The sequence below is a fragment of the Calidris pugnax genome, unplaced genomic scaffold, assembly GCF_001431845.1.
Source record: "Calidris pugnax isolate Ruff unplaced genomic scaffold, ASM143184v1 scaffold102, whole genome shotgun sequence".
NCBI lineage: Eukaryota > Metazoa > Chordata > Aves > Charadriiformes > Scolopacidae > Calidris > Calidris pugnax.
Genome location: NW_015090846.1, coordinates 1,416,850 through 1,432,689, shown reverse-complemented (window position 1 = coordinate 1,432,689; position 15,840 = coordinate 1,416,850). Strand labels below are relative to the sequence as shown.

Below are 15,840 nucleotides of genomic sequence, written 5' to 3'. Positions count from 1 at the left end.
ACCTGGCATGCAGCCCCTCCACGGTCATGTTGTCAGCCTGTTTTTGATGTGACAGGGAGTACCCTTTGCTCTGCAGAGACGTGTAGCTCTCCTGGCCCCACACTGGCACAGGATCCAAGGGAGCAGTCTTCCTTTCCGCCTGCCCTGCCTGACCATTCTGATCTTCAGACCGACAGCTGCTCCCACCGATGGAGTCCTGCTGAATCATGGGCTTCATAATTCCTGGTCACAACAGAATTCGTACCATTAACACAAGGATCTCACAGTCAAGAAGAGTTAGCACTCTACTGCTAGCTTGATCCCTCTTCCTTCCAGAGCAGCAGGCGACGGCAGCCATGGAAACCTTTCTGTTGGAGGGGAGCCTGTGCTTGGGAAATACACAGCTAGGAAATACACCTGGAGTGACACAGAAGGTGACATGGCTTCCAGAGCCCAGCTTATACAGAACACTACACGCCATCACTGGCTTGGGAGCAAGCAGGTGTGTGAAGACAAACCACAAAGTCAAGGGAATGACTTACACATCCTGATGTTTATATTCATTCCTCCGAAGATCAGAAACAAGGGAGGAAGGTGCTAGGAGCACACAACTAAGGAACTATAGGATTTCTCCATCCTATGTCTTAAAGGGGTTCTATTAAGATTTCACACAATTACAGCGACTCCCAAACTGATCCTTCTCCTCCAAGGGGTAAGATCTGCTTTTACACCCGCCAAAGCTCCAAAGCTGTTAGGGAAGATCTCCCACCACAGTGCAGGGCAGGGCCATGCAGGTGTCCTCCCTCCCAACCTCCTCTGCTCCCTCACCTGCCCTCATTGCAACTGACTGCTTATCCCTAGAGAACATCAATCACAGCCAGCAAAAGACAGAAAGTCTGGACAGAGATGACATGGATAAAGCACAGCAACTTTCCAGACACAGACCAACTGAACAACCACGGTAAAGGGAGACATTGAAAACACCTCACCTGAAGGGTGAAGGGCTGAAGGGTAGAAATCCACGGGGGTACGACTCTGGGCCATGCGAGGGTCCATATAAGAGGGCATCATCATCCAGCGAGGATCAAAGCCAAGCATCTGGGGGTGCGGCGGGTAGAACGTCCGTTGGGGATGGGAATGGGATGGGGGAGGATAGACTTGCTGCTGCTGCCAGTGCTGCATCTTGTACAGCTGCTCCTGCAGGGGAGAGGGATGGGGCGTTTGACATGATGGTCATGGTGCCAGGAATCACATTTGCCAACCGACTAGCTGAAGGAGAACACGTTCTATGTGTTAGAGGCCCAAAACCAGATCAGATTGGTGGGTAGAGCAGATAACTGCCATATTCCCATTTGGTAGTGAATTGCCCTTGTTATCTCTAAATACTCAGAACAGCCAGAATATGGTGCAGCCAGAATCTCACACCACTACAGGCCACACTACATGGCCACGTGCAAGGGATCAGCTTCAAGAATGAAGTCTGCATTTTCTCAATGCTTCTACGAGATACAAGACAGATTTCAGTCAAACACAATTTCCTAATTGGATCCAAAAACTTTAGAAGATGTTGTTCTTTGGAGGAAATGCAATTATGTTATTTAGTGCTGATATATATTAGTTCTCTATATTAGTTCTGCTCATGTTAGCCAAACAATTAGACAGGAACATCCTAAACTCAATTAGGAGAGCTATTAATATTTTAGGGTACTTTCTGTGCATTCTCCATAGATGGGTGACACATTCAGGTTGTTTCCCATCTCCCTTGTGGCCAGGTCACCTTCCTTTAGTTCTGGACTGTCATGATGTTAATCTAATTTGACATTTAACTTTAGCAAAAGGTCTAAGAAGAACCTGTATTTGAAGGGATCTTTGTGTATCCAATAAAGCTTTCAAAAGATAAACAGCTCCAATTAACATGAAATGCATCTATTTACCTGTCAAAATTTCCACCACATTTTCTTACTAAGCTTACAAAGGTGTCAGACACTGTACTGTTTATAAAAAAAGCCAATCCCCTACTGCAGAGCAAGAGACACCCTTAAATCTGAACCTGACACATTATCATGGCAAGACAGAAACTCAGATAAATGCAAATATTATATCAGAGTTATCTAGTGCTCCAGTACCTTGGAGAAAATATTTCATTAGTGATACCAACATTATTTTTTATTTTTCATGGAACCATTGCTACCAAAGCAGCAATACAAGTCACCCAAAATACAAACTGCCTCATACATACTAATGACACACAGGATAAGAGAAAATAAAATGAAAATTTCATGTTCTTCCAGTAGCAATGACCTGCGGTATTATTAGCATGACAGCAAAAGACATCCAATTCTTTTTAGTTTAATAGCATCTCTTTAAAAGAGTAACATTAGCAGCGTTTGCTGCTGTACACTTGAATCATGAAAATGTCAACTGCCCAGTAACAAGCACAGGGGAACATTCATAAAAGAGCAGTTACTGAGCTTCCAAGCAAAAGCCAAATGTGAGCTCTTCCCTAAGGTTTGCAGCAGCATTGATTATATCACATTTCAACTGGTTATTCTATGAAGAATGGCAATTAACTTTGCATTATCTCAAGCCTGAATATTCTGTCCCTTGGTTTGACTCGGCTGCCCCTAAGGAGGCTCACTGCCTCTGGAAGAGCTGAACAGTGTGTACGGCGCAGCACTGCAAAGCCAAGCAAGATGCAAGACATATAAACAGCTTAGGCTGGTCTCTCAAAGCCCCAGAAGAGTTTTCCATGAAATAAAAACAAAACAGTGAAGACTGAATATATTTACGGTGCAAAGAAAGAAACAATGAAGAGCCGCACAGAAGAAAACCTGTGTAAGTAGAAGAATCTTTGAGAGCAGATGTAGACGACCACCTCTCTGGAAAGGCAGGAGGTGGAAGGAGAAGCAGGTCACTTCACAGCCCTCACCTTCAGTTCAGAGACAGTCCAGCCACTCGCCAGCCTAAGCACTGTTTGCCCCTGGCAAGCAAACGGCTGCCCATACCTAACAGGGTAAGGGCACAGCAAGTGGCAAGAGCAAAGTGAAATGGAAGCAGCTGGTCCCCCAAGGTTCTCCTTTCCCTTGGCCTGTATATTCAGCTCCCTGTCACTGCAGTAGTGCTGAAGAACACCAGCTCTCATCTTGTGCCAGGGAATAAGAGCAGACATTCACCAAGTTCAGTGCCTGGCAAAGGCATCAGAGACTTCACTGGATCAGGCCTACAGCAAGTACCAAGGTAGCCACAACTGCTCTCTTGACTTTGGACATGGGAAGGGGAACATCCCCAGCTTCTCTTGCATATACACATTTGCAAACCAGAGCTCTGCTACAAACCACATAGTCCTAAGATTTCACATTGTCAGGAGACACCCAGACAACCACGTAGGACAAGTCAACGTTTCTGACAGCAGTGTCTATTTTTCTCCCAGGCAAGTGACAAACCTGGCCTGCCCACGCCTCTCCCCAGCCACAGAAAGTGCTGACCACAACAGCCCAAGTATCACAGGGCACACATATAATTCAGATAACCTATGTAGAGCCCTTTTTACCCGTCAGACAGGATACAAGTGGGGTGTCCAAAGGAAGAGGGGTGGAAGCATCACACTGCTTACCTGCTGCTGTTGTTGCTGCTGCCTCTGGAACCGTGGGGGAAGAGACTTCTGGTATTTGTTGAATTCCTGTGCTGGGGAGGGAGCTTCTCTGAGCTCCTCCTCACTGCTGCTTTGGGCTGCTGCTGCTGCTGGAGCAGGAGTCTCCTCTTCCAGATAGCCAACAGAGACATCCTGTGTGTGAAACTCAGGGGTTGCTGCAGAGAAGAAAATAAACCTTGATGAGCACTGCTCATGACAGGGCTTGTGTGCGCACCATCACACCACAACATACACAGGCGTGGGCATGTCCTGACTGCATTAGATGGTTAAACTTTATTATAATTATATATAACACCTCACACACAATCTGCCTGACTTGCCTTGACAAGGCAAGGGCTTTGTCCACCTTGTTTTAGTGATAAATTCCAAGATCCCCCTCTGCCATCAGTTTGTGCTTAAGCACTGAGGGGAAAAAAAGTCAATTTCCTATGTTACTCCTTAAACCTTCCAGCATGTGCTGATAACCAGTTTTCTGACCTGTGGCCCATAAGCCTTTTCTTAATATCGTCATCCAACAATGAGAAGATCAAGATACTTGTTCCAACAAGGTCTCTGCTAGCACAGCTCAATGAGCGTGGGTACAGGCAACCAAAGAAGTCTGTATTTGTTTTAGTAGCATTTTTTTCTTTTTTATCACACACAATCTGCCTGACTTGCCTTGACAGCTCTAGAGGGCTTTGTCCACCTTGTTTTAGTGATAAATTCCAAGATCCCCCTCTGCCATCAGTTTGTGCTTAAGCACTGAGGGGAAAAAAAGTCAATTTCCTATGTTACTCCTTAAACCTTCCAGCATGTGCTGATAACCAGTTTTCTGACCTGTGGCCCATAAGCCTTTTCTTAATATCGTCATCCAACAATGAGAAGATCAAGATACTTGTTCCAACAAGGTCTCTGCTAGCACAGCTCAATGAGCGTGGGTACAGGCAACCAAAGAAGTCTGTATTTGTTTTAGTAGCATTTTTTTCTTTTTTAAATGAACCTTCATCACCAATCCAAAATACTCTGCAGAATACGTGTAGCAGCTGATCTCTCAAGTGCAGCTGAAGTACCCTCTGAACACTCCCTCCCAGGAACTCCCACACACTTCAGGTAAGAGATCAGCACAACAGCAAAAATGCAGTTTTTACAGGGTGAGGCAGGCAATGTTTCTGTACCTCTACGGAAGGCATGACCATTCTCTTGCACAGCATTTTTCTCTGTGCTTGGGGGCCGCTGGTCTTCGTTCTCTGTGTGTTTCTGGGTCTCGTTGTTTTTCTGAGCCAGTTTGCATTTCTGATCAAGTTGCTTCAGCTTTGCAGCACAGGCTGCCAGACGCTCCTCCCTGGCTCGCCTCTCCTCCTCCTCCCGCCGCTTCCTGGCTCTCTCAACAGCCTCCGAGATCTCAGAGTGCACAAACTTCTGTCTCAGTGGCACCTTTTCTTCTTTATCCTCGAGGGATTGCTGCCTGAGAACACTCCCCAGCGCAGGCTTCTGCCAAGGGAAAACATTCCTCAATAAGCATGACCCAAACACCTCCCGTATCTTGAGCTTTGCATCCCACACTAAGAAAATCCCCTCCTGACTCCTTCCTATCTATCCTCATGCACACAAATTCCCCTTCTGGTGGGGAGTTATTGCTATCTGATTCAATAACTCCATTTTCTCACTGTCTGACAATCCCACTGCTCTGGACCAGCTTCAATTTCTTTTCTCTAGTGGGAGCAGTACACAGATGGATTTCTCTCCATCTGGATATAAACAAAGAATTGAGAAATTCATCAGCATCCCGTTTTCAATAAAATGTCAAACTGGCCTCTTAGGGACAGCGACGTTTGGCATCCAGCAGCACAAGCCCACTCACATGAGTTCAGCCTACCTGGTATTCAGATGAAGAGCTCCAGCCATTCAGCTTCCTCGGAGGCTGCTGTGAATCCTGCGCTTTCCGGACTGGTCGAGACAAGCCAACTGAATCACTCCAGGAATTCTTTCCTTCCTCCACGGTGTGTTTGACATCTGCACTGTCCGCAGAGCTCAGGGACAACTGCCTCTGCCTTCTGGGATCCCAGCTGTTCCTGTCATATAAACAGCTTTGCTGTTACATTTGCTACTTGCCTCAAAAGGCAGTTGCGGCCTTATCAAGTGGCAAAGGCAACTCACTATAACAGGAAGATCAAAAAAACCCCAAAAACACATTTGCTACTTGCCTCAAAAGGCAGTTGCAGCCTTATCAAAGGCAACTCACTATAACAGAAAGATCAAAAAACCCCCAAAAAACACCAGAACAAGCAATGTGCTTTTCCTCCTAAGATGCATAAGGATTAACACCACTATTGCACAGCAGGATAAAGGTAAGACACAGTTTTCCTCCTAAGATGCATAAGGATTAACACCACTATTGTGCAGTAGGATAAAGATGAGACACAGGAAGGAGAGGAAGAAAAAAGCCCAGCATCCTGGCACTCAGCTTCAAGACCTATGTGCACCCTTGAGGCCCACTCAAGGAGAAGACAGTGGAATAAACAAACTCACAGAATGAATTGGGGGAAACAAGCCTCAACATATAGAACAAGTTTTAAAAAGATTGTGGTATTATTTACAATTATTGAAAGAGGTAAGAAATACAGCCACTTCGTACCATTTCTGTCGTCCATCTTTAAGAGTTTCTTCCTCTTCCTCATCTTCACTAAACTTTAGTTTCTCAGAGTAATCCACTTCATCATGAATGCCTACAAAGGCAGGATTGGAGAAGGGTTATATGAGAGGAAAGAAAAAGGTCCCTTGTCCTGATAAAGCTTATGCCTCTCCAGCACTAAACCAGAGAACACACAGGCTTGGCAGAAACTACTTAGAAAGCCAGATGTCCACCACAGGTACTGGAAATTACGTGTGTAGTGTGGACCCACATTGCTAACTGGGTTAGGCCCAGAAAAGAAACAGCAACCAGTCTGGGAATGGGGGCTGCAAATGAGGAGAGAGCCACCAAGCTAGACTGTGTGTAACTGGACACTGAACCCATGACTGAAGGGTAGAACTAACTCCCCTTCCCAACAGCCTGCTATCCTCCTGCTGTTTGGTGTTTTCAGGTTTTAGGAGTCTTCAGATCCGGTTCCTTGAGCATAGCGTGATGGAAGGATCAGAAGGATCCATTGTGTCATCATTTACACCAACAGCAATTTCACAACTAGACAGACCACTCTTTGCTGCTTCTCCTCCCTTTGAAACAGAGCCACCAGAATATCCTGGGTATTTCATGTTTCACGGAGGACTAACTACTTTGTTTCACCTCCTAAATCGTTGCCTGAGGCTAGAGAATGGAAGCACTTTACCTGCCCATCCATCATCTGCATCAGTGTCTAGTTCATCCAGCCCCTTTAGGTTCTCTGCATTGATAATGGTGGGTCGAGGTACTCTCTCTAATTGCTGCCGAACTGGACGTGTTGGGCGAGACAGGTTGAGCCTGTTCTCTTTTCTAAAGGGAAATACAAAGAAATGGTTAGCAACAAGTAAAGAATGTAGAGCTGGGTTTGTACCAGTGAAATCAGTCCTTTTCTATGATGCACTTCTATACAAGGGCTCCACGTTTCTTTTCCTGTCCAGCAAAGTTTCTTTCCCTTGTCTACCCTGGTACTCACTGCCTAGGGCTTACAGATCAAAGCTGCCACCCTTCCAGTCCGGGATCACACATCACACCACAACTGCTTCTCACATCCACCTGCTCTTCAGACACACACGCAGTGCTTACAGCCCTGCAACATTTCAGATGCTGCTGGACTTGAAGCAAAGCACTGCTTCCTTAGGTAAAAATCAGGTTTCCTCTGTAGCTGCCTGCAGCTTCACCCATGCCCCAAACTCTTGCGTAGTTGAAGGTTCATGTCACACCCTGAACCTGCCTCTCAACTGGGACAAGTCATGGCAGCCTTACCCATCCTGGTCATTCATCTGGTATTGTCTGAAAGGTACGCGGGGCTCAAGCCGAAGCTGAGGAAGGGGGAAAGACCCTCGTTCCAGCGGTGCAGGGGTCTCAGACGGCTGTTGTGGACACATCTGGAACAAGGCAAAGCAGAAGAGTCTGGTATTTCTCCTTGCTATAGGAAGACTTATCCAGATTAGGTTACAACGGTTACAAGACGAGCACGGACCCTCGTTCCAGCGGTGCAGGGGTCTCAGATGGCTGTTGTGGACACATCTGGAACAAGGAAAAGCAGAATAGTCTGTTATTTCTCCTTGTTATAGGAAGGCTTATCCAGATTAGGTTACAAGACGAGCACGATAGCTGCATCCACACAAGGAGAAAACAAACATTTCATGTCTGGCTGCCTAGCAGGCCACGTGCTAATGGTTACCCCTCTCCAGCTCTGGAGGGAAAGCAGCAACTTTTTCTTGGGCTGAGCAAGGCTGTGCTATGCTGTTCTAGCACGAAAAGGTAAACGCACAGCTCCAGCTCTGGAGGGAAAGCAGCAACTTTTCCTTGGGCTGAGCAAGGCTGTGCTACGCTGTTCTAGCACGAAAAGTAAACGCACAACAGGAGAAACTAAAAATAGATCAAGAGAAGGGTCCCTGAGCATGCCCTAAGAACCAATTCAGAGTCCAGAAAACAGCTCTTTCAGCTGACTTCACCACACACACGTTATAAGCAGCAAGGACATTACAGAGCTGTGGGGAAAGGGCAGCTTACAAAAGCAGGTAGCATGTCATGGTATGTAGGTGGTTGGTAGACATTTCCCATGAACTGCGAAGCCCCTTTGCGGACAGGCTGAGCTGAGCGGAGAGACGGCTCCTTCGGATCGCTGGCGCTCGCTGAGGAGGGGGCTCCGTCTCCGGTGCTGGAGGTCTTGCTGCCCAGCTCAGCAGGGGAGGCGGTCAGAGATGTGGCAGAGGTTATGTTCCTCCCACCGCCCTCCCTCCAACTGGTGACATCTGGAAAGGAGGGAATAATTACGTTACCGTCTGTAAAAAGTCTCAAAACTCGAATACTGCGGTCAAGCCCTAATTACACTGCACATGTAGAAAAACATCAGGGACCAAGGAAAATTTCCAAAAGCATTTATTTTCCTAAGAGACCAGCAGCCTCAGCCACTACTAAGTAATTGCTGCACCAGTGGCGTCCTTATTTGTCAATAACCAACTCTCCTCCCCAGCTCCACGCTCCTTACCCTGCAGAATTAAGGCCAATTAGATCACACACAAATACTCAAAGAGAAGCCACATTACACCACCCACTTTTTTCACTTGTGACTCTCCCTTTGCCCAGGGGAAAGGGGCCTGCCTTCCAATATCACACAGCAATTTTTATGAAATAATGCAGTAGATGACAGTCCATGCTTGGATGTCTGGGCCATAGAACTCAGGGGGTGAACATCAGCACTACATGCCAATCTGTGATCATTTGCTAAGCAGTGTGACCTGTGTGAGCCCTTAAAAAGATGAAAGGAAATGCAGGGATGGAACATCTGATATTACTGGGAAGTGGCATTCCACCTCCCAGCACAGAGTCTTATGGGGTTACGAGCTGGGATAAGGCAGGAGGACACAACCCTTCACTTACTCTGGGGGCGGAGGCTTGGTCCTGGCCCATACGACGGATCTAAGGCGCCCTTTTCTTTGCCAACCTTGTCCTGCTCGCCAGCTGCTTTCAGCGTCGGAAATTCCTCGGGAGAGAAGGATAACAGTCGGCTTGAGGCCCTTGAACCTGTCAGACAAATAAGTGTGGGACTCAGAGAAGATCTTTCCACTCTTTCAATTCCCTTATGAGATCATCAAGCAGGTTTCCTGAGAATCTGGGCCTCCAGGATATTTAAACCCAAATTACTATCATACCAGCACCTCAGCTCACATCCAAAACACTCTCAGACACTTGCCACCAACACGACAACACACGTCCTCACCCAGAACTCCCACTCTCTTAACTTGGGATCTTCATTTAAATTCTCACGTTCAACGAAGTCAGAGTGAACTTTCTCAGCTTCCAATTATTTTTGTAAAGTACAAAATTCAGACTGAGGCAGAGATAAATTCTGCAAGATCGCTTATAGGTGATACCCTCTTATCAAGTATTTGACATTTCTATTCAGACTCTCTCTGCTCAGATCATCTCCTCTACTGGGGAAGTCTATTGTTGAGATTTCTGGCGATATACTCAGTGAAAGACCTCAGATTAAGGACCAAGTGCTCTCCTCCCTGCTGCAGCATTTTTAAGATGCAGATCACTGGCCAAATCAGGCCAGGTTCATTTCTTGTCACTAGCAAATTGTCTTGCTGAGTCATCAGCCACCCTAGAACGACAGCTTTCTGCCCATTCTGAAGATCTGCCAGTGACTGGAAAACACAATACGGCAATTCTCCTAATTCCATTGGCAAGATAACACTGAATAAGAGGAAATGATCAGCATTATTGCACTACTAAACCTTAAAACAATTGCTTTTTTTTTTGAGAACTGTTTCTTGGCTTTACGCGGCTAATGCTCTTTTTAAAAAGGGCATTTCAGAATGACCATGAACTACCAGCAGTTAGTACTGAAGACCCGACAGAAGAATCTCACATCTCATCTATCTTTACCCTTCCTTGCCCTAAAGTGTCAAGAAGGATTGGCTTCTTTACGTGATTTTCACTTTCTGGAACTTGCACATGCGCAAGACCTTCCATCTTAAAATTTTCAAAGAAGGCACTGCAACTGCTGCACTTAACATCTCCAAGCATTTTGGACAGATGAGAGTAGAGAAGGAGGAAATTTCTCAAAAATACCACAAAATATCCGAGATGTGCTGGGAGTTCTGATTTCTACTGCATTATTCTACTGAACTAGAACAGCAGTGAGAATACTAACAATGTGTACGCGTCTTTCAGGGAGACTCCCAGGTCAGACTGCACAATGAAACAACTGCTGATGTGCAGGAATTCACAGTTTGCACTCCAACCCTAGGCAGAATCACACTGATAAAACTTTGGTGCATCTTTTTTTTCCTCCAACTGCCCCTTATACAGAAAACACAGGCATGGAGTTCATACTTAATTTACTAGACCACATTTCTTAAGGATACAACCTCCAAAAAAGATTTTACAGCAGTAATACCTAAAAGAGAGCAAAAAGCAAAAGACTTTCCTCTTCATCAATAGTATTAGGAAAATCTGTATTATCTTAGAAGGAAAAGCAACTGTTCAATGTCACTGGAGAAGAGGTGCAAAGATGCAATGTCCCAAGAAGTCCTTTCAGCCAGATTTCTGATGCTTCTGTGTTTCAATTACCTTCTAATTAAGATGCTCTTAGCCACATATGCAACTCTTTTCTTGGGTTGAGAACTCTATATTGTAAGTTTGACCTAGAATGAGTTTTCAAAAAATCTTTAAGAATGTTGTTAGATGATCAGATTTCAAAACAGGAGGTCCACATAGCAACAGTCTCAAAAAAGTACCAATTAACCAAAGAAAACACAGTCTTTGCACTGGCCACCAACCTCAGGCAAGCACAAGTCTCTGCTTTAACATTTAGCCTTTAAGAAACACGTTTTCATTAAGGGACTCAATTAATTTAGGATAAGCTTGTCCCCTCCATTTCTGCAATATGCAACAGTCTCAATTCTTTCAAGTATCTCTGCAATTTCACTTGACAACTGTGTGGTTCCAGGTCTGTTCAGATTAAAACAGCAGAACTGAGCTGTTGCTCTCACTAAACTCTCACAGTTTTAACGGTAGCACTCAGTGCAGCTGGAAACCACCTCCTGTGTAGAAATGAATGCATGTGAACACAACTAAACTCCCAATTTATGGGAACACTGCTTCAGGATCCTTAGTCAAGCAGAGGCAATTAGCAGCACAGTCACTTACTGGGTGAGGCTCCCCACACTATTAGCCACGGAGATGCCCACATTTCCAGTCTCCAATGCCCGCTCTTCTCCTTTCTTCTTGTCTCCTAAACAAATCCCTCCCCTCTTCCACTCTGTTTTCTGCACACTGCTCTGGGCTGAGGGCAGATGCTTATGAGGGTGCAAATATTTCCCTTCTCCTTCCAAACCTTCACCTCCCAGAACTCTCTGTTGCTTCCCAAGTGCATGAAACAGTGTGGTTCAAGATGGTGATGGGACACATTCTGTTCAAGCTGTGTCTTGCACTGGCAGACCTCAACAGATGCAGTTGCATCACTCCAGCCAATACATTACACAGATTAAAAACAAGACTCATGTGGCCTCACTGCTCTGCAACAAAGACAGCTCTGTCCTGTTCCACACCAGTCTAGACAGAGAGGGCAGGAAGAAATGGAGGTCACCCTATCTCATGCCTGTTTGGGCGAAGGAGGCACATTCCCAGCTCCATTTCTGTTGATCATACTCACCACCTTCTTGTCCTGCTGGCTTTCCATTCAGCTGTGCCCATGACTTTGGTCCACCTGGCACTGAATTTGTACTCTGAAAACATAAAAAAACACAAAAACAACCCCAACACCCAAAGATCAGTGAAGTCTCATGACTGTTTCTCATTTCCTGGCTGGCACCTGCTACGGTTCAGGCCTCTAGATCACCCAGATGTCACTGGATACCACAGTTCTCCCCAGTTTCTTATTGGGGCTAAAGTCAGCTGCTCCCTACTCCGCCGTACTATAATGCTATAGCAAAAATCCTCTTCTCTGCCCTGTCCTTCATCTCTCCTTCGCTCATCTTCATCAATTATTTCCTCAAACCATCCCTCGTCCTATCCTCCCTCTAATCAAGTTTCCCTTTGTTCTTTTGCATTTTCCCAAATGGTCCCTCTTAAACTTCTATCTTTATTCCATGCTACATCTCAGCTTGAAGGCTACCCTACGTCCTCATGCATCAACCACTCTTCTCCTCTTCAAAACATATCTCTTGTCCCGATTGCCCTGCACCTCATGGGCTGGGAATTTTTTTTTAAACTGAGAGTGTAAAATCTGCAGCATAGAGGGCCAAGTCCATGCACTCTCTGGGGAAGCTTTCCCACTTGCCAGTAGCTTTTTCAGGTCCTGACACTGGCTACTTCTCCCACATGACCAGATCTCTTATCAAGTCTCATCAGGCTGGGAGCAAAAGCTGGATCTGTTGTCACCAAGCAACACTTGAATAAGACCCCAAATAGTTTATAAGTGCTAACCAGCCATCCCACATTCCAGCCATTCTTCCTAGATTGAAGCTAGACTTTCTGCACACACCTGAAAGGTACAGAGGTAATGTGCACAGAATTATACTCTAACCACAGCACAGCATTCCTGGGGCACAGTAACTTGGGAGTCAAGATAGTAAATTCTACAAAAATTGATTACACAGGAACTGTTCCGTAACTTGCAGTCTGCCGGTTCTTACTTGTGCAAGGCACCACAGACAATTAAAGCAAGCCCTCAAGCTGTCTGGGGACAGGGGAAGCGGGATGGCAGTCACAAAGACAGCCTGGCACTTACCTCCTGACTGATTGACTGTGTCGGCTTCTGTAAATTGGAGACAGATTTCTGCAAACCCTGCTGCGGCAGCGACTCCTGCAGCTGTGCAGCCGTCGCACTGGAACTGAAAGGAGGCAGCAGAGGTGAGATCAAAGGGGAAGGCAGGCAAAAAGACAAGACAAATAACTCCAGCAATATAGCAGCTGCTAAAAGATCAAGCTAACATTGGCTATAGACTGGCACGGAGAACAGAGATCTGATCGCTGTAAGGTCCAACACATAGCACAGCAGCACACAACTGCTGCTGCCTGCCTGACAAAACTTAGTGAAGAGTAGTTGTACCTACCTCTTTTGGTCTGGCTGATCCTGCTTGTTTGCCCATCCTGTACCGTCCTTGGGTACTATAATGATGTTGGGGTCGTTTCCTTTGTTCTCAGACTTCAAGCTAGGCAAGTTTGCAGGAGGTGGCATGCGCCGGGCAGCAGCAACTTTCCCAAGACTCTGTAAGCCATGTCTAGGTATAACTAGCGAGAGAGGAACAACAGCAGGTCATAGAGGGCTATATCCTGCTAGATAGGTAACCTTAATTAGCATACTATGGCTGGGTACAGTCCCAAAAAAGCTGTATGACAAGCAGCACCACTGCTGATAGGTCAACATACAGGTCATGTCCCACAGGACCACGGCAAAGCAGCCGTCTGCTGTAGCAGCTGGCGAACAGGCAGCCTCCTGCCACAGCCAGGAGGGAGAGAGAAATAATTCTCCCTAACAGAAAATGCCCACAGAGTCTTTTAGCTACCTGCGCAGATGCTCCTCTTTCATTTCGCCAAGGAGAAGCAGCATTGCCATTTCACAGCTTGGGGAAATGGCCATCTAAGTCCACCTCTTAGCAGAGAGACTGGTAATCTAACCCAGGAGTTTTGAGGTCTAGATTTTCCAGCTCTACCCACCAGATCATGTTTATTAAGCTGGTATTTTATTTTCTTTGGTTTTTGACTCCCACACCAAATTCAGAGCTAGTCCAGGCAATGTTTCAATTTTTTTTTGAAACCACCATCTACTTTTGGTCATATCTTCACTGCAAAACTAACTGAGGTTCTACCCCAGAGGCCTTCAGTCCTCAACTCTCACCTCACACAAGGTCTGACCAACTTAAAGCACTTCAGTCAGCTTAAATACCCCAACTTGGTATAACCTAAGGCCCCAAGCAAGGCTTTCACTCAAGTTTGCAACATGACCAATTTTCAGCAAGGACACAGGCTAAACAAAAGCCAACAGTCCCCCAACAGTTTTGCCTTAACTCCTCCATGTGTCTACAATAACAGCAGCACAAAGAACCACAGACATCTTCCTTGAAGTCCTAATGGAACACAGGCTTAGACACCAGCACAATAAGCTCTGCATCCCAGCTGCTTCCCACTGGGCATCCTACCCACAGGGCCAACAACCTGAATTATCTCTGCAACAACACTCTTAGAAGACCCCAAAAGGAGCTTTCTGAAGGATCCTTACCTGTAGTTCTGATAGCTTCTACTGACTTTCCTTTATACTTATCAAACAGGCTGAGAGTCGAGTACTTGCTTTTCCCATCCTTTCCCTTGGTTATTTGCCCCAAACGATCGGACATTGCGATGAAATGTCATCTAGTAAGGAAATTTCTCTGCGCCGCTCCCGATCTGCCTTTTAACGAAAGAGAACCAGAGAAACGCCATCAAATGGATTGTTCTGCCACAGACAAGAAGTAAAACATGCACAACTGCTAGAACTGCTGATATTCAGTGAGGAGACACACTAAGTGACAAGATTTTAACCCTCTCCTCTTTAGTCGCAAGAAGCTTTTGGGATTTAAGATTCATAAACTAAATGAAAAGAACTGCAGGAACACACTTGTCACAGCACCATTTTTTTTCTGCCACTCCAGTGCTGAAAGAGGTGAGCATGAGAGTACAAGAGAAGGTGGTCAACACAGTCCTTGTTTTAAAAGAGTAAGTCTAACAAGGAGCTACACACAAAGATCTCTAAATATAAGTGACATAAAAGCACTGTATCTTCTTTCACACTGGAATTTATCACTGAGTTTCGCACTGAAACACTGGTAGCCTTTGTAACTTTTAGGATTATAGTTCCACACTGGCCACAGTTAATGACTCGTAGCAGCAATTAATGCTTTCAAGGTATCACCTGAAGGCAACAGAGCTATTTCTTCTGATTCCCTTTTCCCATTTGCTGGCCACAAGAGAGAGTTAATGAGTCCAAAAACACTGCTCAAATGAAACAGGTTCAGACCCTTGAACCTCTGAGTTCAACAGTTCTACTACAAATCCTGAAAATGCTTTATAAAAAAAATTACATTTCTCTGTTGCTGGCACCTTCAACCCCTTTTTTAGCTACAAATACACTTTTCAGAATGGATGTGGCTTGTTAATTTTTCACTCTAATTTTTGCTGGCACAACATGCTGTGATTAACACCCTTCATGCAGGCAGTCTCTTTACTTTGACTTTTTACCTCTCAGAGCCTAGGACCAAGCTGAAACATGGGGAACACATGCTGTAAAGGTCAACTTTTATGTCAAAAAAGAGATTTTGCTTACTTTCAATGGATCTTTCTTTCCTTTTTTTCAAGCACAATTCTGTTCCAAATTTTCTCAAATCTAGGAGTTTAATCTAACCTTTTCTTCACACATAATTTAGTTTTCCAGATTTCTTTTTGTAAAGCCTCCACTTCAAGCCCAAACCTGCTGGCAGCTTTATTATACCATCTGCTAGGTCCCATCTTAAGGTTGCAACTCTGTGCTGGAGTAACAAAACACTACACGCATCGGACCTTCCCACCCTTCATCCTTTCT

General features: G+C 45.5%; 1 protein-coding gene across 1 annotated transcript in view; it reads right to left on the bottom strand.

Annotated features, from left to right (window-relative positions):
• Positions 1-14,626, bottom strand: part of PRRC2B (proline-rich coiled-coil 2B) — a 38,847-nt gene extending 24,221 nt beyond the window's left edge. Inside the window, exons 1-14 of the mRNA XM_014942888.1 lie at positions 14,506-14,626; positions 13,340-13,517; positions 13,015-13,117; positions 11,938-12,010; positions 9,156-9,299; positions 8,286-8,527; positions 7,533-7,654; positions 6,937-7,079; positions 6,246-6,336; positions 5,487-5,682; positions 4,786-5,101; positions 3,593-3,786; positions 969-1,176; positions 3-222 (exon numbers count right to left, since the gene is read on the bottom strand). Of these exons, the coding sequence (XP_014798374.1) occupies positions 3-222; positions 969-1,176; positions 3,593-3,786; positions 4,786-5,101; positions 5,487-5,682; positions 6,246-6,336; positions 6,937-7,079; positions 7,533-7,654; positions 8,286-8,527; positions 9,156-9,299; positions 11,938-12,010; positions 13,015-13,117; positions 13,340-13,517; positions 14,506-14,620 (2,345 nt within the window). The 5' untranslated portion in view covers positions 14,621-14,626. The remainder of the gene's footprint in view (positions 1-2; positions 223-968; positions 1,177-3,592; positions 3,787-4,785; positions 5,102-5,486; positions 5,683-6,245; positions 6,337-6,936; positions 7,080-7,532; positions 7,655-8,285; positions 8,528-9,155; positions 9,300-11,937; positions 12,011-13,014; positions 13,118-13,339; positions 13,518-14,505) is intronic.
• Positions 14,627-15,840: the final 1,214 nt, after the last annotated feature.